Below are 26,686 nucleotides of genomic sequence, written 5' to 3'. Positions count from 1 at the left end.
TTAAGATGAAGTTAGACAAGCAGTGTTAGCAATGTTTCAGGTATGAGTTTTCATCATTAAATTCGACTACATAATGCTACTGGTGTTTTTCAATGGAGTAGCCTTATTCACAGCCCTAGCTGAACAAGCTAGCTACCTCTGCTCTATTATCAGGTTGTCTTTCAGCTCCAAATTGATAGCAGATGTCCATTGTGAGCAGGCTTCCTAGTCATTGCTCTTGAGCAGGCATAGCCAAACTCTGACCCTCCAGATGTTTGGGACTACAATTCCCATCATCCCTAGCTAACAGGACCAGTGGTCAGGGATGATGGGAATTGTAGTCCCAAACATCTGGAGGGCTGGAGTTTGCCTATGCCTGCTCTTGAGCATCACCAATGTGGTGATGCCATGGCACAGTCACAGGGTGTCTGCACACATTGCACTTGCCTTGCAGCATTCTGGAGCTGCTTCCCCTGATGCCACCAATCATCAGTAGTTAGGGCACAAGGCAGTCTACTAAGAACTACTATTTCTTGCCTGTGTTAGGCCTTCAAGGCACCTCATGAGCAGGCTGATCTCATTTCTATTTTGTAGTAAAAGTTCAATTTTAGAAAAGATACATGGATATATAAAAAGTCTTGATCAATACCCAAAGCATACCCATTTACAAAAAAAAGGCCATGCAGGAAATATCTGAGATATATAGAAGGTAGGACAAACACTGAAACCAAGAGGTCCCATTAGGTTTATCTAGTACCCTTTCTATCAAACGCTAGATGCAAACCTATGACATTCACAAAATTGAAGTTGCACTTATTCAGGAACAGAGATCCCTACCACGAACAATTTCAATACTTCAAAAATGAGCAAAGGTGTTCTCTGAAGAAGCCACAGCTGCCAGCACAAATGATTTATCCGATTTACAAGACACTGCATAGTATTATATGTCTCAAGTCAAAACCAAAGACACAAATTTGCAAAGGAACAAACACATTGTAAGTTATTTGAACATCAATGTAAGCAAATGTTCAAAATATCACATTGCACTGCAGTAAAATCTGAAGCAGACTTCAGCTTGGGGTTTTTTTTCTAAGTGTACAGAACATCTGTACATGCTTCCTTCTGCCAATGGGATGGAGTCTGAAAAACACACTGCAATGTGCTCTGTCCATTGAGAAACGAGTTTTGGTATCCTGCTCCCCATGTTGGTTTTGTCACTGCTTCCTAAGATTTTAAATTTTTTTCAGTTCGTAGCAAACAACTTGGCCCAATACACCTTCATTTCCCCATGTTAGAACACCCAAGGGGTGGAATAGGGAAAGGGAACAGGCTACTAGAACAAGCAGCCAATTATTAGTAAGAAATAAACCAGACAAAATAGATGGGAAAATGGGAGGAGGGGAGGAAAATGGGGTAAGAGAGAGAAGGGGAAATGCAGTAGAACTGAGGTAACACATTGAGTTGTAGATGTATCTACATGCTGTCAGTTCTGTTGTGATGCAGAAGAACAAGAACAACGTAAATTCTCTCAGTATATGTCCTAAGTTTTACATATAAAAACCTTACCCCATAGGCTTCACATGCTTCTCCAGTAGATTAAATACCACAATATTGGCAATTATAATACTGAGCAACAAGGGGATGCATTCTCCCAGCACTTACCAGAAACAAAGGAAGGGACAGAAAATATTTTAAATCTGCTTTTTGGGGATTGTAAACTCTTCAAATGTAACTGATTCCAGAAAAACGATTTATATTTCTTGCTAGGATTTTACAAAAAGTGATTTTCAAATGAAATCAGAGTTAATATTTTAAGTAATGACACAGGAATATTGTGTGTGTGTGTGTGTGTGTGACTCATATATATATGACTTATTTGCCTTTGTGCTAAGGACTAGACACACGAAAGCAGATCCATCCTTCCTGCCCAAATATTGGAGCTATCCTTCAGATTTAGTCTGCAATTCTAAACCCACCTAACTGAGCACACTTCACTGAATTTAACAGGACTTTCTCACAGGCACCTTGTTCCAAAGCTGATAACCATTGTTCCCCAATTCTGATGAAAAAGGAAATTATGATTAATAAGAGACTTCTTTACTTAATCATGACTTGTACAAAGGGGTTGCATACAGATGCAAAGCAACTGTGTATCACTTGGCTTATTAAATCAATATAAAAATGTCCAAATTTAATAAAATGTGTATAAATTGAAAAAGATGCATAGCCTTTTAAATAAAAAATTGCCAAAGAGAAGGCTCATAACTTCTGCAAGTTGTAGAACCTAGAGCTAAATATATAAACTGCAAAAGACTAACACAGCTACCCCTCTGGAAATTGCTGTATGATTTATCTAAAAGTTTCACAAAGCCTTGAATAAAACAATTGTTTGGCTGAAAACAACAGGAGGCATGACAGAATGTACTCAATTATAATAGATTCTGCTAAGAGCCGGACAAAGAACTATTAAGTTAAAATAACCAGGTCTTCTATATCAGAAGAATTCTGTTTTAATCATACATAGATTTGGGATTAGATCTTAACACTTCCCAACTGCAGTTTATATTTACATATTCCTATTCAAGGTTATATAGGATTTAAATATTTGTTCATGGGATCTTCATTTGGACTGAAAATGTATCTATTTCTTACATTCTTTTAGAATAATCTATGTATCTATCAATCTACATATATGAGAGAGAGAAAGAAGTTTACTTACTAGGTGCACATAAGGTATGAAGTATCCAAATAAGGCAGCTGGGATTCCAATAGCCCAGATTAGATAACTCTTAATTTTAAAAATGGAAAAATTAAAAATTTTGTTTGCAGGAGGAAATGTGGACTTGCTCTTTTCCCCATTTTCTTTGGCACTGGGAATGAGGGGTTTGTAAGTAAAACCAGCCAGGAAGAGAACGAACACAAAAATGCACAGGATCCGGAAAGTGTTGTATAAGCCAACTGAGTCAATCAGTACAGTTAAAAGAAAGGGCAGTGTTACAGTAAACAAGCTGCTGCCAGCAGTGACAATGCCATTCACCAGTCCCAGGCGCTTCTTGAAATAATGCCCCAAAATGACCAGGGATGGCTGATAGGTAAATGAGCAACCACAGCCAAATAAGATTCCATAAGTGAAGTATAGAGGTCCAAGTGAGCTACAATAAAACAGAAAAAGTTAATGGTTATGTTCTGCATGTTTCTTTTATTTTTCCTTATAAAAACACTTTATGCTACCTTCTGTCCCTAAGAAGGGATCCCAAGCTTGTTTAAAACAGTCAGCACTAAATGCACATAAAAACAATATAGCATTAAGAGTTGAAGTAAAATGATAGTTAGGAAGATTAATATATACTAAGAATCTGGCAGAATAATAGCATTTTAACTTCTGCCTAAAAGGCAACAGGTATCAGTTTAACCTCCTTTGAGTTGGAGTTCTGCAACTGGGACACTACTAAGGCCCACGTCATCTTACTCTGGCAGAATGAGGAAGGAGGTCTTCAAAGGTGACTTCATTTGATTTGCAGGTTTGTGGGGAAGGTTGTGATCCAGCAAACCATAGTTAAGAATAAGCACAAGTTTGTACAGGCTTGAACAAGACAAGCTATGGTTAATCTAAAACAGAAACTGCGTTAATGGACTTTTCTCCCTAGTTTAATACACGTAATGGAAAACTGGAAGAGTTCTCTCTGAACAATATGTATTGAAACCACAATTCTGTATGCTTCATTTCTGAAAAGCAAGCTACCCACATCTTATCTTCTCCTTGAAGAGCAAATAGATTATCAGAGAAATTTATTAAAAACTTCATCTGCAGCTGTTGAACTCTATTTGCTTTACTAAGTTCCTGGAAGTGGAAAAAATACTTATGCCAAAAAATACAGATGTGACTGATCCACAACTTTAGGTGCACACAAGAACTTGGGCATTAAGACTGGATTGTTTAAAAACATTTTTTTTCCTCCAATGACAACCCCCTCATGCAATTCTCAAATTCTTTCACAGATTGCTTTGAATAGTCCCTCTGTTGTTGGAAATTAACATTTTAAAAATAACATACCCTCAGTTTCAAATGAAATTTGTCATGTGACATGTATAGGGGAATTGCTATTTTAAAAACAAAAACTAATTCAAGCTCCCTGGATCCCATGTGTGTGTTCCATCAATATTAATGTACTATTATAAATATCATAAACCTGCTTTTTTCCATTGTTCTATAATAGCTACAAAACATAGGAGAAGTATCAGTAAAAATAAGAAACCAATATTTATGTTTAGTTAACAAAAATAGGTATATCAATAATTAGTAAGGCTTTAAGAGACAATAACTCTCTATGCAGGATAAATCAATATTATTTAAAATAATAATACATTATCTCTACTAAATATTCAAAGATAATTAAATTTGGTTGGAAAAGTATACTTGTGCATATTAATTTTACTGAAAGCTTTTAGAGCATGTTCCAGTACAACAGACTCATTCAAGGCCATCATCATTAATAAGTTAGGAAGTAGCATTAAATACTGGTTAATATTTATCAGACCTTATGACTCATTAAAACAGAGATAAAAAAGCATAGAGTTGTGTTTGGTAGAAGAAAAGCAGATAGCCATATCTGAGATGTTTCTTCACAAATCTAGTGGGGAGATAAAAAGGGGGGGGGGGACAAGACACCAATATAACCAAACTGCTTATGCGTAGCATGTAGCATAAGGTAATTGAAGGCAAGACTGTTCTCCCTTCTAAAAATCTGCTCAAATAAGCAACAAATGCTTCTTTTCAGGGATACCATAGCACCACCACTAACCTCTTCTCCATTTTGTCTTCTCCGTCAGAAATCTCTCCCATGTACAAGGTGTTTATCAATGGAAAGACACACTATCTGGCAATAATGAGGTGCTACAGGGTTCCATCATTGGAAAACATGAATGCCTCTTATTTTATTACGAGCCTAAGAACAGCCCTGCTGGATCAGTCCAAAGCTATATAGTCCAGCATTCTGTTTCCCACAGTGACCAACCCAATGCCTATGGGAATGCCATAAGACAAACATGAGTACAACAGCAGTCTCCCTTTCAGCTTCCCCAACAGATGGTATCCAGGGACATACTAGCTCCAATACCAGAGATAACATTTAGCCGTTGTAACTAGTAGTCATTGGTAGCCATTATGCTGGCTCTTTCCTTGGTGCACTATCTGTGCAGCCCAGTGTATGAATTATCTTGTTTTGCAAGAATGAGCCGCAAAGGAAGGACTAGTTCACAGCTCCATACCCAGTTAAAAATATAATTACCGGTACTGCTTTGAACATACTACAGGACCATAGGCAAGAAACTTAGACATTCTTATAAAAGATTACTGAAGTAATCTATGTGAAATGATTTAACCCTCCAAGGTACTATATAAATGCCAAATATCACTCTTTTATATTAATTACTTCTGGTCCACTTAGTTAGCTTAGAAAATCATAAGGCCATAGAATACTTAAGTTTTTTTTTTTACATTTAAATTTTGTTTTGACAGAACCTTGAGTAGACACTTGAACTTTACTTTCTTGCTTTCCTACTGGACATATTGAGCTTAATACTTGATTATCATAGATGACAGTTTAATACTCAAAAAGCTGCCTATCTAATATTTTGTAGCACATAATACTGCCTTGTCTATGTCAGAAGAGAGGTGCAGCATAACCCACCATGCCATGTGCTCACTACCTATAAAGAATGTATGGTAAGGTATGCAAATTAAAGCTATGTAGTGGTGGTATATTCAGGATATAGGAACAGTTTGCCAGGAGGTATCATATATCGTCTGTCAGCCAAAATGGTCTAAATTAAGATACACTGCCAAAGGCCATGTGCATTCAGAAAAGTCAGTGGAATGTGTATTCTTACCTTACAAATGAGCTTGACAAAAGCCCAACAAGTGCCACTGCTGCTCCAACAACAGCTACTAACCGGCAGCCAAATAGGTTGGTAAATACACTGACTATGGGAGAACAGAAGAAGATCATACCCATGGATAGGGAACCAACCCAAGCTGTAGAAAAGATTAAGAATAGAACAGTTAACTTAATATGGCAGATTTCATTACATGACAAAATAGTATATAGTGCAATTATAACTAGTTTTAAAGGAACACAGAAAGAAATCTTGTAAGTAAAACAAACTACTAACCAGCATTTTGTTTAACCACCAATCTGAAAAGCCTCAGGAAAACTTCAAGTTGAACTCTGGGTACTGTTGTGCAAACTAACAGCATACGAAGAACCTGCTGGATCAGGCCAATGGCCCATCTACTCCAGCATGTTGTTCTCACAGTGGCCAACCAGATGCCTGTGGGAAACCCTCAAGCAGGACCAGTGCACTCTCCCCACTTGTGATTCCCCAGCAACTGGAATTATAGGCATATTAGATGAGCAGTCTTGATCAATTATGCTAAATTATATTAAAATTTGTATTATACAAAAACAGAAGACTGTATGATAGACGTTGCTAGTCAACGTAGACAATACTGAGCTAGATGGTCTGACCCAATATAAAGCAGCCTCCTATGCTAACTCCCATCATCCCTGACCACTGGCCATACTGACTAGGGCTGGCAGGAGTTGCAATCCAGCACATCTTCATCACTTCCCTAGCAATAGGAATTTCCTTCCCACTTACTGACATAATTTCAACAACCACACTATTTTATAGATCTGATGTATGTACTCTGAGGCTGATAGCCATCATTCTTCCAATATTCCCTTTCACTCCCACTGTTTAATCATTCTATTATGTCTCTAATTAAATTAAGGTAGTAAACTCAGAGGCTTGGGTTCTAACCTTGATCCAACCAGCGGGGAGACAACCAGTGGTGTGCAGTGAATTTTTTAATAGGGGAACAGTTAGGGCAGGGGTCTGCAACCTTTAAGACAAAAAGAGCCACTTGGACCCATTTCCAAAGGGAAAAAAAAACCTGGGAGCCGCAAAACCATTGCGACATTTAAAACAAATATAACACTGCATATATTGTTTCTTATCTTAATGCTATATATACAGGATCGTGCAGTCAGCTGCTATAGCTGCTATATCAATGAAAAATATGAGCATGTCTGATCTGTGACTTTTGATGGCTAGTCCCAGTTATTATTCTCTAATGAGGGGAGAGAGATGCACCCCATATGGTCCCAAATGCATGTATGCTTTGCTGCTTTTGATGCCCCAAATACAAAACCCTCTCGTATTCTGAGCAAGCTTGGGCTTGCTCTCCTGGGTGTTGAATGAAGTCAAGGTGTGCATGTAGGGGTGTGTGTGTGTGTGTTTGTTTTGAATCAAATAAAGGGGGTGTTGAATAAACTCAGGGGGTGTGTATGTGTGTTGAATCAAGTCAAGGTGTGTGCGTGTGTGTACGGGGGTGTATGGGTGTTCTCCCAGGCTCCCTTTAAAAAAACGGGGATAAGCCGCTCTGAAGGGGCACCATGCACCCCTTCACAACGGCTCATCCCCGCTTGCTTTGAATGGAGCTGGGGAGGAGGGGTGAGCTTTCACCCCTGTCCCCAGCTCCCTTCAAAGCAAGCGGGATGAGCACAGGGCGTGGGGTGGTGGAGAAAGCAGCATCCCGGCTGCTTTCTCCACCACCCCGCGCCCAGCCGCCGATCCCATTTTGGGATTGGCACACAGGGCGAGGGGTGGAGAGAGCTGCATCCCCACTGCTTTCTCCACCCTGCGCTCTGCTGCCGATCCCAAAAGCCTGCTTTTGAGATCGGCGGGAAGGCGCAGAGTGGAGAAAGCAGCCGGGATGCAGCTCTCTCCACCCTGCGCCCAGCCGCGGATCCCATTTTGGGATTGGCACACAGGGCGAGGGGTGGAGAGAGCTGCATCCCCACTGCTTTCTCCACCCTGCGCTCTGCTGCCGATCCCAAAAGCCTGCTTTTGAGATCGGCAGGAGGGCGCAGAGTGGAGAAAGCAGCCGGGATGCAGCTCTCTCCACCCTGCGCCCAGCCGCGGATCCCATTTTGGGATTGGCACACAGGGCGAGGGGTGGAGAGAGCTGCATCCCCACTGCTTTCTCCACCCTGCGCTCTGCTGCCGATCCCAAAAGCCTGCTTTTGAGATCGGCAGGAGGGCGCAGAGTGGAGAAAGCAGCCGGGATGCAGCTCTCTCCACCCTGCGCCCAGCCGCGGATCCCATTTTGGGATCGGCACACAGGGCGAGGGGTGGAGAGAGCTGCATCCCCACTGCTTTCTCCACCCTGCGCTCTGCTGCCGATCCCAAAAGCCTGCTTTTGAGATCGGCGGGAGGGCGCGGGGTGGAGAAAGCAGCCGGGATGCAACTCTCTCCACCCTGCGCCCAGCCGCCGATCCCATTTTGGGATCGGCACACAGGGCGAGGGGTGGAGAGAGCTGCATCCCGGCTGCTTTCTCCACCCCGCGCCCTGCTGCCGATCCCAAAAGCCTGCTTTTGAGATCGGCGCGAGGGCGCAGAGTGGAGAAAGCAGCCGGGATGCAGCTCTCTCCACCCTGCGCCCAGCCGCGGATCCCATTTTGGGATTGGCACACAGGGCGAGGGGTGGAGAGAGCTGCATCCCCACTGCTTTCTCCACCCTGCGCTCTGCTGCCGATCCCAAAAGCCTGCTTTTGAGATCGGCGCGAGGGCGCAGAGTGGAGAAAGCAGCCGGGATGCAGCTCTCTCCACCCTGCGCCCAGCCGCGGATCCCATTTTGGGATCGGCACACAGGGCGAGGGGTGGAGAGAGCTGCATCCCGGCTGCTTTCTCCACCCCGCGCCCTGCTGCCGATCCCAAAAGCCTGCTTTTGAGATCGGAGGGAGGGCGCAGAGTGGAGAAAGCAGCCGGGATGCTGCTTTCTCCACCACTCCGCGCCCTGCTGCCGATCCCAAAAGCCAGGCAGGGGGGCGCAGGCGGGCCACAGGCGCAGCGCCCCCCACCATTTCCCCGCCCCGGAGCCGCGGCAAAGCTCTAAAAGAGCCACATGCGGCTCCGGAGCCGCGCCTTCCCGACCCCCGAGTTAGGGCCAGAGACACCAGCTTGTGAGAGCGATTGGGGAGAAGGAGTGACGTCACGCGTGTGAGCATCACGCCTCCCTCCCTAAGTCAGGCAGAAGCTTCATGGACTTTGGGAAGGAGGCTCCAGACTTTAATACTCTAATACTCTAATTTACCAGTAACATTTAGGGGACTAGTCCAGTCCCCCTAGTCTACTGATCACACACCACTGGAGGCAACATTTGTCAGTTCCCCATGCAGCCCCTTACACTCACTGACACGGCTCCAGAGGGCTTGGGAAAACTGGAAAATGTAGTCTCTTCCCTGGTTCTTCTGTAGATGGAAAGATCCCTTCTGTTAGCAGAAGACTACATTTGGATCCTGCCCAGTAAGAATGGTGCAGTATTAAAGCTGTGTGTTTGCATTATAAAGCAGCTGCATAAAACTCCACTAATCTAGATGCTGGACAGTGAGTGTCCTTGTTTTAATAGGGCATTCTAAATGATAGTTTCAAGTGCAAGGTTTGGAAGTGCAGTTCCTGCAGTCCAGCTCCCTGGGGCGCTTAAATCCTCACTTGCAGAACTGATATGCAGCAGATGGGGTGAGGCAGAAGATATGGTCCAGTCTTTCCCTGGGATCATTCTAGTGCCCGCAACAAGTAGTACAGGAAACTGTCTGAATTAATGCTTACAATCATGAAAATGCTCAATGTTCATCAGAAAAAGATGCCTTTTTTAGGATTTACGGTAGAAACATCTTAAATATCTACTGCAAATGTTGCCCCACATACTTCCCAATCATGACCACCAGAGGGTGTAGAGAAAAACAGATTTGAGTCCTTTGGGGCCTGAATTTCAGCTGACAGCTAACAGCAGTTGTTGGTAACTGAGGGAAAATATTAGTGTGTGTGTACTCAGAAGCCTATAACTATATTAGCATATTTTCCAAATTAAAGCCTCATACAATTTAAAATTAGAGGAATTATTTTATGACTAGGCAGTAACCTCAAAAAGATTAGAGGACTAGTCCCTAGTGGATGAAGAATTGAGAGATAGCAGCTGCAGCTATAAAACAGAGGAGCATTGTATTGAAGGGCATGAGACATAGAATAAAAATAATAATATAAAAGGAAATAAAATATGTAGCACAAAATTAAATTTACCAGAGTAATTGTACAGTATAACTTAATATACTTAAGATGGCAACCCAAAAGGAAAGACCTGTTTTACACATTTGGAATCCAACATACTAGTGTGTCCAGCAGCAGGTATATGAGGTGGCAATGATTGTATCAAACTAAGCTTTCTCCTTTAATCTTATCCAGCAGATGCTAAGGGACTTCTTATCAGGCAGGAATCCCTAGAGGCCTAGATGCTTTCTCAAACTCCCAGGAAAGTTTTCATTACATAATTTTACTCTCGTAAAATTGACACAACTTGATTCCACTGTTGATGCGAACTATATACCAGAAGCATTAAGAACAATTGCTTTGGTCACTTCTCCTCCAAGATGTGGATTTGATAACTGGGGTTGTGAAGGCCAGCATGTACAAGTTGGATCCTTGCCCAAGAATTTTGTGAATTATTATTTTTTGCCAGAATTGATAATGCTTTCTTTAGAAAGGGTTGACTTCTCAGAGGTTGAAGAAAGCAATGATTTGTCTACTCTTAAATAAACATTTTTTTAAAGATAAGGGCAGTCAAACCAATCTAGAGCCTGTTTTCAACCTCCCTTTCTCAAAGTGATTTGAGCACAAGATAACACAGCAACTCCAGACATTCCTGAGTTATGTGTTTTTGCTTCAGCTTTCTCAATGTGCCAGAAACTGCTTGATACATGATCTACTAGGGAGGACCAAGGGAAATACTTCCCTCTAAATTTTGTTTGACTTCTCAACAACATTTGATATGGTAGGCCAAAATATTTATTTTAGCTCCCTTACAAAATTTGGCTGGTGCTTGAAGGGCTACATCCCAGTAAGACAAAGAGTTTTATTACTGAGGACAGTGTTAGTAACCTAGGACTAACCAAGGTGCCTTAAGCTCCAATGCTTAACATCTATGTGAATTTACCAAGCAAGTTCAGAAGCTTTGGGGTTGACTGTCATCAGAAGATGACACCCAGGTCTATATTTCTTCAGAGAAGCAATCTCTGCCCTGAAACTGAATCCATACAAGACAAAGATTATACTGTATTAGTTTGAGCATTTCTACCCTGGAGAGGAGCAGTTTTATCTGTGATAGGCTGCTGTTGCCTGAGCAAGTGAATGGGTTACTATTGTATTCAGGCCTGCTTAAGACAGATACTGTACTTTCCCCCCATTCCAAGTAGCTCAGAATTTGCTACACTAATCCATACTTCTGCAACTTCAAGTAATGCAAATGCAGCAAGTCTTCCGTCAAAGGTCATGTCCATATTTAACCTGTTCTGCTCTAGTTACATTCGTTACCAAGTTGCTTCCAAGTTCAATTATTCTTTAAAGCTCTTCACAGCAGAAACGCACAAATCTGAAAAACCAAATCTCCTATTCCCCATAAGATCTGACTAATCAGCATTGTTTGCTGCTCTGTCTTCAAAAAAGTAAGGATGATGCAACTAGAACCAGAATCTTTGCAGAAGTGTTTCCAAAGCTTTGGAAACTTCTGCCTAAGCAAATATGAAAAATAACATCCTTGCTGGGATTTTAGAGAAACTCTAATACATTTTCCTGCAAGATTTTGGTTGATTTTGCCTTGTTGCTATGACTACTGTGTTACCACAGATTTATTATAAAATAGGTTTGTTTTATTCATTACTTTGACAAAAAAAGTGGTTTATACTGTATCTTGCTACAAAAAGTGCCCACTAATTTTTGCCTTTGTGTTTTAGACCAAAACTTGATGCAGTTCAGTGTACCACATCAGGAAGAAGTGGTAAAAAACAATTTAGAATACTAATATAACTTGCCCAATATGGCAAATTTTTGTTTGCCATTATATTCTGAGTACAGCAGTATACTTAAATATTTAAATAAATATTTAGCATTAAAATGTAAGTTCACATATATATTATATCTCAGCTCCACTGGCAAAGCTTCAAGATAACAAGCAAATTTGGCAGCAGGGCAAGGAGGCCAGGGCTGACTACCTTTTTGAAATTCCCAACTCCCAAGTAAATAAAGTCAAATACAAATATAGATATCTAGGTAAGCAGCCAGCAGCATACCCTCCAACATTTCTTCTATAAAAATAGGGACGTCCTAAGGAAAAGTAGGACATTCCTTGATCAAATCAGAAACCAGGATGGCTTCTGTAAATCCAGGATGGTCCCTGGAAAGTAGGGGCACTTGTAGGGGCAGCAGCAGGGTTGTGGAGGCTCTCCAAATTATTATTATATCACATGGATTACTATTTGCCTGCTTTTCTATTGTGTAGTCACAACAGCATACAATTTAGCACCCAGATACAACCTGTGACTAGAACTGTAATTTCTTAGAAAGACTAGATGCATAACAACAAAATCTAGATTTCTAGAATAGCGAAACAGACAACGCTGAATCTAGAGATTATAGTGTTGGAGAAAGATGGTTGAATTTATTAAACAGGGGTTGAGATATGTTATGTAGATATCAAAATCTGATATACAGCTATTGCATTATAGCCTGTTAAATAAGGATTACAAGAAAGAGGAAGGAGAATCTAGAGCATGGGTAGGCAAACTAAGGCCTGGGGGCCAGATCCGGCCCAATCGCCTTCTAAATCAAGCCCACGGATGTTTTACATAAGTAGAATGTGTGCTTTTATTTAAAATGCACCTCTGAGTTATTTGTGGGGCATAGGAATCTGTTCTCCCCCCCCCATATAGTCCGGCCGCCCACAAGGTCTGAGGGACAGTGGACTGGCCCCCTGCTGATAAAGTTTGCTGACCCCTGATCTAGAGTCTGTCCTGGATTTCACTTCCCCTAAAACCATTACCTCAATTTACTCCATTGCGGTAAAGCATAATGGGGTGAAATACTAAACAGATGTTTGTCTGCAGAATAGAATGACTGACAATAACAATAGTTGCTCAATCTGTACTTTCCACATTATTTTTAATAGTACATTCAAGCCCTAGCCATGGTTTAACTGTAAAGCATAGTTACAAATTATCAATAAAGACCTAGGAAGTTTATATAAAAAAATATTTAAAGTAAAAGCAGCCACCAGAAATTAACAGCAGATTAAATCATATTCTTATTGCAGACATTTATTGGAAGTAATTTATGTCATTTTATTGAGGTCTGCTAAACATCATCTCCCTCACATTAGCCAAGACACAATGAAATGCCTGAGGCAAGCTCCAGCTGTTTTCTTGCTTCAAGTGGAGGGAGGAAAAGCCAAGTGCAGGAAGCTGTGCCATGAAAGACCATGTGTCCTTAAGCTCTTTTCAGACTTTGGGATAAAGCATGGTAAAAAAAACCTTGGCTGCAATGTACCTTAAAAGGTGCCTAAAAAGAAACAAGTGGCTTCAGTTAAAAACTTAGCACTGTAACAGGTCAACAGAGAAAGGGGCCTGTTGCTTGCTAATCAGACAGGAAGGACTTGACTGGGAGTAGAGGTGAAGGCTCTCCCCTTCTGAGATAACTTGGCTTGGTGGAGTGTGAATGGCTCTGATACATGTCCTCTGAAGTTTGATTCATACCCATTTTACTTCTTCTGATATCAGAACCCTTACCTATATATATATATATATATATATATATATATATAGTATAATCCCTTGGGCATGGTAATCCATTTTCCAGTCCCCAACTTAGAACTTGTTTTACTCAGCTGAAAATACTTTGGGTAAAATGACAATCTGTCATTGAGGCAGAAACAAAGCAAGCTCCTTTGAGGTCATGATCTCCTTGCTTAGTGCCACCTGTCATTTCACATTTCAGTACTGTGATTAAATTAATAGCGACCCAAAATAGTCAAACTGAAGGGATGGGATCTGACAATATGCTGAGCTACCTGGACTCAGCTTGAAGGCATCCATACTAGGGATAGCCTATGCTTGGTATTGCTTCCTCACCAGGACTAGCCCAGGTGCTATTGCTGCCATCTGAAAGGAGGATGCTTCTTGTCTAGGATAATAATAATATAATAATAATTTATTATTTGGACCCCACCCATCTGGCTGGGTTTCCCCAGCCACTCTGGGTGGCTTCCAACAGATATTAGGATACATTAAAATGTCACAGATTAAAAACTTCCCTGAACAGGGCTGCCTTCAGATGTCTTCTGAATGTAAGGTAGTTGTTTATCTCTTTGACATGAGATGGAAGGGCGTTCCACAGGGTGGGTGCCACTACCAAGAAGGCCCTCAGCGCTGGATCCCTTGTAGCTTTGCTTCTCGCAGTCAGGGAACCGCCAGAAGGCCCTCAGCGCTGGATCTCAGTGTCCGGGCTGAACAATGGAGGTGGAGATGCTCCTTCCGGTATACAAGACCGAGGCCATTTAGGGCTTTAAAGATCAGCACCAACACACTGAATTGTGCTCGAAAACATACTGGGAGCCAATGCAGATCTCTCAAGACTGGTGTTATGTGGTCCCGGCGGCCACTCCCAGTCACCAGTCTAGCTGCCGCATTCTGGGTTAATTGCAGTTTCCGGGTCACCTTCAAAGGTTAGCCCCACATAGAGCGCATTGCAGTAGTCCAAGCAGGAGATAACTAAAACATGCACCACTCTGGCAAGAGTCTGCGGGCAGGGAGGGTCTCAGCCTGCGTACCAGATGGAGCTGGTAGACAGCTGCCCTGGACACAGAATTAACCTGCACCTCCATGGACAGCTGTGAGTCCAAAATGACTCCCAGGCTGCACACCTGGTCCTTCAGGGGCACAGTTATCCCATTCAGGACCAAGGAGTCCCCCACACCTGCCCGCCCCCTGTCCCCCCCCAAAACAGTACTTCTGTCTTGTCAGGATTCAACCTCAATCTGTCAGCCGCCATCCATCCTCCAACTGCCTCCAGGCACTCACACAGGACATTCACCACCTTCACTGGTTCTGATTTAAAATAAGAGGTAGAGCTGGGTGTCATCCACATACTGATGAACACCCAGCCCAAACCCCGATGATCTCTCCCAGTGGCTTCATATAGATATTAAAAAGCATGGGGGAGAGGACGGAACCCTGAGGCACTCCACAAGTGAGAGCCCAGGGGTCTGAACACTCATCCCCCAACACCACTTTCTGGACACTGCCCCAGAGAAAGGAGCGGAATCACTACCCCATGTGGTTATCCCGCCCCACCACCACCAAAAGAAGGCTGTATGGATCTATGATCCATATGGTATTGGGATTGGGCATTACTACTAATGCCTAGTGCTCTTAAAAACATTTCCCCCCACTACTTCTCTCTTTTTGTAAGCTACTTAAAAGCAGTAGCTCAGGAGCAACAGAGGCATCCTGATATTCTCTGGAAGGCAGAGCCCAAAACAAGATTTCTACTCTCCTTTAAGAAAAAAGGTTCACCCTGTCTTCTTTTTCAAGAGAAGTTAACTCTTTGATGTATGCTCCACTCCTTCTGAGAAGAATACACTCATCTGCTCTAACAGTACAATCCAGTTACAGGTAGGTAGCCGTGTTGGTCTGCCATAGTCAAAACAAAATAAAAAATAAAAAAATCCTTCCAGTAGCACCTTAGAGACCAACTAAGTTTGTTTTTGGTATGAGCTTTCGTGTGCATGCACACTTCTTCAGATACAATCCAGACTGCAGCTCTCCTGTACTGTGTGTTACATACAAAAGATCATCACAGAAATGTGCTTGTAATCTCAGTGAATAAAGCAAGTCACAGAGGAAAGACAAACAACTTCAGGGTCAACACAGTCCTTTGATATCTATTTCTCACCACTTGGAAATAACAGGGGACAAGTTATATACTTGTTGCTTTATAGCTATCCCTCTTTAGTCAGTGACATTAAAAGTTTTTTAATACAATGTTTCAAACTTCGTATATGAGATGCATGCAAACAATTGCTGTTAGAAGCAGATTGACAGTTTATGTAGCTACAAGTGTATCACATTTGTATTACATTAGAAACACATACAGTTCAATATAAACCATTTTATATTTAGTAGGTTGGAACAAGTATGGATGTTTACAGTTTCTATTACATTGTACTTAGCCTTGTCTAACCCTTTAGCAAGTATTATTTTGATAAATTAATTTTATAATGATTAGTGATATGATTTATAGGTTGTTTTGTAGCTTGTCAGAATAGCTGTTGGAATTCTTTTATTTCTTCATTACACATAATTAGCAACCTTGCAATTTTCTACCTTGTAATTTTCAATGAAAAAGTTAACAATTATGACTAATAGGCTCTAGGTTTATAAGAAGGCAGATACACATTCACAAAGCTGACTACAGTGGTACATCGGTTTAAGAATTTAATTCATTCTGGAGGTCCGTTCTTAACCTGAAACTGTTCTTAACCTGAGGTACCACTTTAGCTAATGGGGCCTCCCGCTGCCACCGCACCACCACCACGTGTCTTCTGTTCTCATCCTGAAGCAAAGTTCTTTACCCGAGGTACTATTTTTGGGTTGGCGGAGTCTATAACCTGAAGTGTCTGTAACCCAAGGTACCACTGTACTGCTTTTCAAGAACAGGTGAATTCCAGCTAGAACAGAACAGTACATTTTGTTTCAGAAGAACAGGGATGCCCAGAGGCAAATATCAAGTCTATGCCCTTTTAACTTGCTTTTATTTTTCTTTTATTATTTCAGAAATGTATACACTGCTTGATTGTAAAAAAAACAAAACAAAACTCAAAGCTATTTACAAATAGATAAAACTATTAAAACTATTAAAAAATACAACAGTACTTTAAAGCATACAAAAGTTAAAATACTAAAACAAATTAAAATCACCTCAACTTTCTAAGCATCTGAGTAGGCTTGTATGAACAAGAATGTGCCTCCAGCCATTGGTCCTAGAAAGTTTAATGCCAATTTATGTATTTATTAAATTTATATCCCACTTTGGGCTCCTCTTGGAAGAAGGGCAGGATAAAATTTAACAAATTAATGCAATAATCAAACATTACCTAGCTCCCATGCAAAGCACCTGAAAACAGTGAAACTGACAAGCTTCATCATCACCTCTAGAGCAAGTCTGGAGAAGCACCTTCACCACAGAGTTGAGCTAGGTTTAACTCTAACCCATTAGCACTTTTACAGTTGATCTTTGATGTCTCACTCAATCATTCATGTTTTTGCAAGATATTGCAAATAACTACATTATATTGCATCATCCTCCAAGGAACTCAAAGAAGCATACATGGTTCTCCATGCCCCCATTTTACCCTCATAACAACCTTGTGAGGTAGGCCAGGGCTCATTGGAGGCTGGTTTATTACAATGAATTAGACACTGCCCACCACCCTCAGGACTGCCCTCAGGTAGCCCCACCTGCCTGCTTTCTTACTTACAACCAGCTCAAGTGCCTGTCAGCTTTCTCCTCCTTAGTCTGTGTTGCCCTTGTAGAATTCAGCAGGGAGGAAGATGAGGAGAAATGAGAACAAAATGAGAATTATTTTGCTCTCCTGTCATAGGTTCTGGCTCCACCAATGGTTGGTTTCCCTGCTTTCCATTCTGGGCCTCCCTAGTCCTACACAAACACACTTAGGGTCAGATTAATGTACCTAGCACAATCCAGCACAAAGACTGGCTAGTGCAACAGGGCTTTCCTCCAACCCCCAACCCCCGCATGCCTCCTGAAGATCTGCTCTGGAGGGTTGGGAGAATCCCCAGAACAGCACACAAAGGCAAGGGCGAAGGGGAGATGGTTCCATCAGTGCAAGCATTTCTGCTTTTGCTGATGGAACAATCCCCTAGTGCCACGTTGAATTCTACCCTTAATCACCATTCTGGCTTCCTGTGTCACAGTCAATGGTATTTAATTTTCGTTCATGAATAGCAAATGCAATAGGGTTTTTTTGACATCCAGCTACCAATGATTTTTACAACAAAAGAAATTTAATTGAAATAAATAGGGGGGATGGGGTCTGCAATATCTATCCAGGTTGGAAAATGAATATGCCATATCCTTAACAAACACAAATCATTTTATGGTATCCTTTTAAAACAGATAAATTTATGTGGAGAAGTAGTTGTCTTTGAGGAAAGAATTAAGGAGAAAACCAAGGTGATAAGCACAACAAAGGCCCTAACATTGAATGGGAGGTCAAAGGCCTTTCAAATAATTTATACAGTGGTGCCCCGCTAGACGAATGCCTTGCTAGACAAAAAACTCGCTAGGCGAACGGCATTCACTAGCGGAAGGCTGCCCCGCAAGACGAAAATGTCAATGCGGCTGCCTCGCAAGACGATTTTTTTTTAAGCGAAAAACTGCTACTTGTGTTGGTGCTTCGCTAGACGAAAAAATCGCTCTACGAAGACACTCGTAGAACGAATTATTTTCGTCTAGCGGGGCACCACTGTATACAGTTATGCCATTGCCTCCCTATAGCATAATTTATTAAGCACCAATACATTCAACTTCTGCATAAAATATGGTAAAAAATATTTCTGTACAACAAGAACATGTGGTTTGTTTGTTTTTTAACTGCAGGAGAAGCTCTGCAATGAGTGTGAAGGGGAGTGACTGCTTTAGTCTATTGGCACCAAATTTAGAAACGCAGAATTATGGAATGCAAGGCCTTGACAATTAAATATAATGAGGAACACAATTGCTCCTCATTTAGTCATTATTTAATGTACCCATTACTTACACAATGCAATTTTTAAAATAGTTTGAGCCACTTGTATGTAAAAACTCATGCTGGGTAAAGCATAAAACAGAAATATCCCAAGAATCCTTCACTTTCAACACAAGATGGGATACTGCTAGCATCTAACACTTACTGTGATTACCATGATTACTTCGTACATATGCTTTTCTAAAAAGTTTAAACATACTTGGAGAATGAGTGCTTCTTTGCATTCTTTTTACAGAGATGAAAGGGATTGCATAGGATCAAGGCTCAAGATTAGTCATACTCAGAACAGACCAATTGATATCAATGGACTTATTTGGTCTACTCCAAGTATGACTGTTATAATCCAATCTTAAATAGCTAAGAACTCATTAGTTAACTCATTAGTTAATGACACTTCCAGTCAAGTTACCTGAACTCTCCACTACCCTTTTGTTTGTCAAATATTCTCCCATGGTTAAAAATGGCACTGTGTCCCCATTTAAGGGTTCAGTATCCAAGTTCCTGGCTAAAAAGAAATAAGGCCAAACTGTTCTTTGCACAACAGCATTTTCTGAAAATGTTTCATACTAGGCTCATTAAGACCAGCTCTGCATGGGTAATTAAATGGAAAAAGTCTGTTTGCTACATATCCTTATTATCTCAATAGCTGCAATGATGAACAGCCAGAAGCATCATAGCCAGACATTGGAGAGATCTGCCAGGAGTGAGCATGGACCACTGGCACCAAATCATAAGGGAAACAGTCTTACTAGAAAAGCTAACAAACAGACTAAAACTGACACGGGGACAAATAGAAGAGGACACATTCACCCCAGTATGGCTCCTTTTTATTACATACACAACCCAACAAGATAGCAACAAGAACCCCCTGACAGCATACGATCAATATGGCTAACTTGACACCCAACAGCCCCCCCCCAACATGCAAACAAATCTTCCCCCTTTCCCCTCCAACTTTATTCTGCATACAACACTAACATCTCATTAAAAAAAGTTGCAGTGCTGAGTGTGAGAACAAAAGAGACCCTAGTTAAAATATGGACAGAGAAAATCAGTAATTGTAATTATCTCAAAGTTTGCTTAGAAAATTAATTGGTTCAGTTTCAGAACTTTCCTGCAGCCTATTCAGGCTTCAGTCCTAGCCACACTTATATGGGGATGGATCTACACACAGGGGGGAAATGCTATAAATAAGCCAGAAATCAAGATTGTTCTAACAACAACAAAACTCTACGGAAAAACACATTTTAAAAAATTCCTGCTCTCTGGCACCATCTGGTGTTGCATATTTATAGTGCATTCAAATCACTGGGTTGTTGTTGTTGTTTTTTTTTTTTTTTACTAATGTAGCTGAGTCCTGGGAATAGGTCCTATTGTATTTGTGCCACTTACTTTTGAATAGATACAGGATTTCACTGACCATAAGTTAGTATACTTACATTAAGCATCAATCCAAGATGGTGTGTATAAATGTTCACATTGTTTTTGTAATGGGAACAACTGAGTGCAGCATTGTCTAAGATGGATAAAAGAAACCTGAATAACAGTAGAACAAAGACTTGCTTAGGGCAATATATCTGAAAGTGTCATTGACTGCTGTGAAGTACAGGGGCATGAGTAAGTAGGAAATGCTTGATTTTGATAGAATAAACAAATCTCACCACAATGACTCCACTAATGTAATGTGTAGTTTGGCTCTGAAATAGACAGAGGAGGAAGGTCAGCATGAAAGTCTAAAGTGAAGTGGTGATACTGAGCCAAACCCTATACAATGGTACCTCGGTTTACGAACTTAATCCGTTCTGGAAATCGTTCTTAAACTGAAACCATTCTTAAACCGAGGCACGCTTTTCCTAATGAGGTCTCCTGCCACCAGTGCCCTTCCCCGTTCCAGTTTTGCAGAGTTCGTAAACCAAATCGTTCTTAAACAGGACTGTTCTTAAACTGAGGTACCACTGTGAGTCCCATGGTACTCCATGATATGTAGGTATAGCACTGAGGTCTTAAACAGAAATAAATCTTATCTCTGAGAGGAAGAGGACATAAAAGCTCTTGACACTCTGATGGCTAGTTACAGGAACAGCAAAATGCACTGCTCAGGGAACCAATTACAGTAGTAGCTAAAATGGCATTCGTGTTTCCTGTCCATGGCTCTGTAAGAAAATTGCTAGGGGGGAAAAATGCTGAGTTTGGAGCAAACACACAGAAATTTGGTGTAATTATTTTAGAAACAATTGTGAGGTTCTTTGAGAAAGGCATATTGAGTTTGAACCAGTAAACTAGTTTTAGACTTTGACTTGCTTATATTGCAATTTATATAAATTGTGGTAAGCAATATCTGTAACCTTTGAATAACCATTTAAGATTTGATCATAGTGCAAAGATCACAATCTTTCTGTCATAGGAACAAGGAAGCTTCTCAGCAAAAGTGTTTTTCATAGTTTTATTGGATTGTAAGCTAAATTCTAACTGGAACATTCTACTTAATTTTTTTTTTTAGTATTTTAATTTTTTTGTAGCATTATTTCCCTGGTTAAATAATTGAAAGTTCCAGTTGTGCACTCAGAAATTCCTGAGAATTCCAAGATTTGTACATTTTAAACTGATGGGAGTGGGGTCAGAATAAGAAATGCAGCAAAGGGGTATGTTCTCTTTAGATTGCAGTGACAACTTCCTTTTAATGTAAAATAGCATCTTAGGGAGATTTTTGCTGAAGAATCATGGTTCCAATCCTAATGCCTCTTTCATTGTAGCACTATTTAAATAAAATAAATTAAACCAATTGTAACATGCAGTTCTCTGTTTTAACCTTGTGGGTAGAATGTGTCTGAGATTTATTGTAGCTTCACTAATGTATCCCCTGATTAAATAAAATGCAGCCACAATCCTAATTATGGAGTTTTTGCAGACTAGATTCAACTTCATCAGATGTATAAATTCCACAAAAGCTTATTCTACCACATGGAAAGCTAATCTGTGGTCCATATCCAGCCCTGCAAGCCAGAAATGTGGTTTGCCAGTCCTGCAGCTTTCTCTCCAAATCTTCATGATGCTGTACTAAGTTAGGAAAGTGGGTGATACAATCCCTCTACCCACTCAAAACACCACCTTTTACATTCCAGAGGGACTCCTAGTCAATGTGACATTCAGGCTGAAAAATGTCAGCCATTCCTGCTCTACAATTAACATTTACAGTTGACATCAACTAAGTCTGAGACATACTCACAGGAGACCTACTGAAGTCAATGGACATTATTACTTTGATTTCTTTCTCATTCTTGATCCTAAGGTCCCAGGGTAGGTGAAATAAATTTAAAACTATAATTAAAATCAGTGATGCTTAAAATTTTAAACTAATTTAAGTTAATAGACTTAATAAATTTCAGTAGGTCTAATTCTGTGTATGCTTTAGCTAGATCTACATCTCACGATCTTTAAATGTATCATAAGCCTACTGTTTTGCAGCAACAAACTAACAGTTAACCCTCTGTATATACCAGTACATTGACTTTGTGCACTCTAGAAACAATGCAATACCTATGGGCTCTTCAGAAGCCCACTGATTCCCACAACTGCAGATACTCAACTATACCATATGTTCTGGTAGCAAGTTTTTTTTATAATCTGCTCTTTACAGAGAAAAGACAAGGTAAAGCAGAGAAGATAAATCCCCTGCTAGAAAGATTTAAAATGGAGGTTCTAAAATATGATCCGCGATCCAGAAAGGCCTGTGCATGCACAGAAACCGGACAAGTCTCTCTACATGCAGCATTGAGTGCTAGTCTATAGGAGTCCAACCTTTGAGTGGTGCAATTGCCCATTCCCATGTGCATGCATGCAGTGCTCCAGAGTGGCTCAATAGCCATATTACTATTTTTTCAAAACAAGCATGGGAGGCACATAGCACTCTAATAATTAGACTTTTCTGAATACTTGGCAATTTTTGACAATTCTGTAAACTTTTAGAACTTTCATAAGAATGAAACGCACCTCCAGTCCAAGTCAGAGCAATTATCCAAAGATTACTGCTTATTAATTCACTTATCCTCTTCAGTGAGCAAAAATAATGGGGATTAGGTTGCCTTCACCTTTTGTGAAGTTCATGCTCAGTTTCAACCAGATGCTTGCAGTCATGATAATTAATTATAACAGGAAGACATGCTAATTGGATTAAGAAATACATGCACCTATTTTCTTTCCAGTTGGAAGTAGTTGTTTCTCTCAGAGATAGTCAGAAGAGACAAATTAATTACCAGGGATTGAAATAAAATGTGTTCCTTCTATTCTCCCTAGGCAGCGTATCCAACTATCAAAGCATTTATCAAAGCTGTAGGAAAAATATATAGGGTTATATCCAAAATGGGAGCTAGTGTAGTGGAAAGCATTTTTGCTTGCACAAACTTGGTTATATATGATTTTTATTCACCCTTCTAGCTACTTATGACCCTCCAAAAAGTTGCACCCAATGTCTGGGTACTTTCTGGAACTTTATGGGATGTGATTCAGAGGGCTGCAGTAGGTAAGAGAAGATTAGTAAAAATTGGGTGTCCTATTTTGTTTAAACAGAAGTGCTTTATGCTAAGGAAAAGCCCCTACTGGATGCAATTCATAAGATCTAAACTTTAAACAGAAGATATTTCAAACTTTTATTCAGTTTAAGGCAGAGTTGAGATGAAAGGAGTATGGGTTGAACTCCTATACATATGTACTGTGCTAAAGTAAACCTCTGCTTCAGATTGGGTTCCAAGTTTCCCTCTGGATGTAGTTGTTACATAGTTAATTCAAAGGTTAAGCCAGATGAACAGAAACTTTGCCTACTAGAATAATTTCCCTTCTACATACCAGGAGCTTCCTGAAAGTCTTGGTGCTCAGCAGGAAACAGTCTACAGTTGCTAAAATTTGTTTTGATACAACAGAGAAGCACCTCCCAAGGCCACTATTAATTTAAACAAGATTTGTTCTAGCTGACTACTCTTTTTCAGTTATTATCCAAAAGAAACACACTGTTGATTACAATAGGGGGCAAATTTGAAAGACTGCATGTGTTCAGACGGATTTTATAATGCCAAGTTTTCTTGAAGATTGACACTAGTTCAAAACAGCTGTTCAAATAGTTGCAAGTTTTGGATAAGTTAGCAGTTTACATGGACATTTCTGATTCACATGTATTTAAGTTAAATGACACAAAATCTGTTAAAAGTGTTTTGCACATAAGTAGCATTATCACAATATTTATATTTTAAGTTGGACCACAGAAACCAATTTCTGCTACAAACTCAGTGGCTAGTCTTGTAAAATTTGCTTTTCAGTCTCGGCTCACACATCTGTGAAACAGATTAGCAGAAACCTGCATTCGGAGTTACTGCAAAGGTGAGAAAATAATTATTTTAGATAGCCCAATGGGTTAGCTTGAATAAGAGGAGACTGAGAAGAAACACGATAGCCATCTTCAAATATCTAAAGGGATGGAACATGGAGCAAACTTGTTTTCTCCTGCTCCGGAGGGTTGGATCTGAATCAATGGATTCAAGTTACAAGAAAGAAGATTCCAACAAAACATCAGGAAGACCTTTCTGACAGTAAGACCTCTTGGAAAGTGGAACAGACTTCCTCAGGAGACATTGGACTCTCATTATATGGGGCATTTTAAGCAGAGGTTGGATGGCCATCTGTCATGTATGCTTTGCAGGGGATTGGACTAGATGACCCACAGGATCCCTTCCAACTTTATATTTTTATGATTCCATGAGTATTGTTGTCCTGCTGGTTACAAATCCTTAGCCAAACCTTTAAACCCAATTCTGTTTAATTTTCTTTCTTTCAGAAAACAGAATCTACAAACTATTGCACAAGCTAGACACAAAGAGAAAGTGAAGGAGATACAGAAGTAAAATACACATCCAAAAGCAGAAATCCTATCAGGACTGCATTGTTCAGGATCATTAAAAGAAAAAGATTGTGAAGAGCTCCAAAAGGCTTCTACAAATTAAGTGAATGGGTGGTGAAATATGAAATAGAATTCAACATAAAAAAGTGTAAAAATATGCGTGCTGGAACAAAAAAATCTTAATTTCACATATGTGGATGGGGTCTGAACTGGCAATGACTGGTCAGGAACAAGACCTCGGGTTTGTAGTAGATAGCTACTGTATAGTAGCTGTGAAAAAGGCAGATTCCATGCTAGAGATTATTAGGAAATGAATAGAAAATAAAACTCCTAATATCATAACACCATTGTACAAATCTATTGTGCAACTGCTTTTGGAATACTGTGTACAGTTCTGGTTGCCTCACCTCAAAAAGGATATTGTAGAATTGGAAAAGGTCCAGAAAAGTGTGACCAATGTGACCCTTAAAAGGGAATAAAGCAACACCCATATGAGGAAAGGTTGCAATCTTTGGAACTTTTTAGTTTAGAGAAAAAGCAAGTACAGTAACAGAAGTTTGTAAAAGTATGCATGGCATGGAGAAAGTGTAAGTTTTTATCCCTCTCATAACACTAGAACTCATGGGCATCATACAGTGCATATTTAAAACTACAGAACTCTGCTCCCACAGGAGGCTGTGATGGCCACCCACTTGGATGGCTTTAAAAGAGGACATATTCATGGAGAATATGGCTCTCAATGGCTACTAACTGTGATGGCAATGCTCTGCTTCCATGATCAGAGGTAGCAATGCTTCTGGACACATGGTGGTTACAGGTTTCCCACAGGCATCAGGATGGCCACTGTGAGAACAGGATGCTGGACTAGGTGGGCCACAGGCTTGATTCAGCACGGCCCTTCTTATTTTTTTTTTTTTTAAGGAAGTCACACACAATCCCAGAACAATGGGAAGCAGGGCAGAAACTTTCCCGCAAATAAAGGGGGCAGATTCTGCACACACAGCAGTGACTGCAAAACCTTAGCGCCTGCTCCTCCTTCACCCAGCCCGCCCACCAATTCGGAGGTTTTGTCCTGTGCACCAAAAACGAATGGGTGATTTTAAATCTAAACACAAGCCACCTTCGTCCAGAAGTGTTCCACACATCCCCTCTCCCTACCATCTCCCTATTTGAGTGCAAAAGCAGGAGCCCCGATTCAGAGGAGGTTGTGGGAGGGGGGGGGGTCTCCATTCCCGCACCTCCCGCCTTACCCCCCCCCCCCGCACTCACTCACCTGTCTTGAACGTCAATTGCGGGTCGTTGGGGTCTCCGAACTCCTTGAGCATGGCTTTGAAGAGGACCCCGCACGAGTTCTGGATGCCGAACACGGCGCCGTTACACCACATGGAGGCCAGCATGACCACCCACCCCCAGCCGCCCTCGGGGGGCTCGAACGGCGTCTCGCCTCCCTTCGGCGGCGGCGTGGGCGGCATCTGCAGCTTCTTCTCCAGGGGGCTCCCGGTCGCTGCGAACGCCGTCACCGGGGGAGGCTCCCCGGCAGCTGCCTCCAGCGAGGAGAGCAGCGTCTGGTGCGAGCACCACTCGCCGCCGTTCTCCTGCTTCGGCTCGCCGCCCAGCGCCTCGCCCCCCTCGAAGGGGGCCACGGGGGCAGCCGGGACGGCGTCTCCCGCTCCCACCTCCTCGCTGACGGGAGACATCGCAGCCCGCCGGCGGGAGCTACGCGGAGGAAAGGAAGGGCGGCTGAGGCGGCCTCACGCGGCTGCTCGCTCCCTCGCTCTGCCCCTCTCCCTCTCCCGCTCGCTCGCTCGCTCTGCCTCACAGGAGCCCAGCCGCCGCCGCCTCTCGCTCCCTCAGCTCCGCCGAGGCAACGCGATCATCTCTCGAAACAGGAACGGGAATGAGGGGGGGGGGGTATCAAACTTCTCGACAGGAAAAGAAACTCAGCGCTTTGAAAACATATATATATATATACAAATAGGTCTATATAATTCCTTCGTATAAAATTCTCTCTCACAAACCGGCCCCTGAGGGTAGTAAATTCGCTCAAGGCGCCTTCAGTTTATTTTAAAGGGGTAACTCCCCACCCCCACCCCGCGCGCGCCCCA

General features: G+C 41.5%; 1 protein-coding gene across 1 annotated transcript in view; it reads right to left on the bottom strand.

Moving 5' to 3' along the window:
• Positions 1-26,364, bottom strand: part of SLC16A10 (solute carrier family 16 member 10) — a 39,484-nt gene extending 13,120 nt beyond the window's left edge. Inside the window, exons 1-3 of the mRNA XM_033143613.1 lie at positions 25,855-26,364; positions 5,869-6,013; positions 2,699-3,131 (exon numbers count right to left, since the gene is read on the bottom strand). Coding sequence (XP_032999504.1) covers positions 2,699-3,131; positions 5,869-6,013; positions 25,855-26,278 — 1,002 coding nt within the window. The 5' untranslated portion in view covers positions 26,279-26,364. The remainder of the gene's footprint in view (positions 1-2,698; positions 3,132-5,868; positions 6,014-25,854) is intronic.
• Between the last annotated feature and the right edge of the window lie 322 nt (positions 26,365-26,686).

The sequence above is a fragment of the Lacerta agilis genome, chromosome 3 (genome assembly GCF_009819535.1).
Source record: "Lacerta agilis isolate rLacAgi1 chromosome 3, rLacAgi1.pri, whole genome shotgun sequence".
Lineage (NCBI taxonomy): Eukaryota > Metazoa > Chordata > Lepidosauria > Squamata > Lacertidae > Lacerta > Lacerta agilis.
The sequence above is the reverse complement of the archived record's forward strand: the minus strand, read 5'-3'. Positions and strand labels throughout refer to the sequence as shown.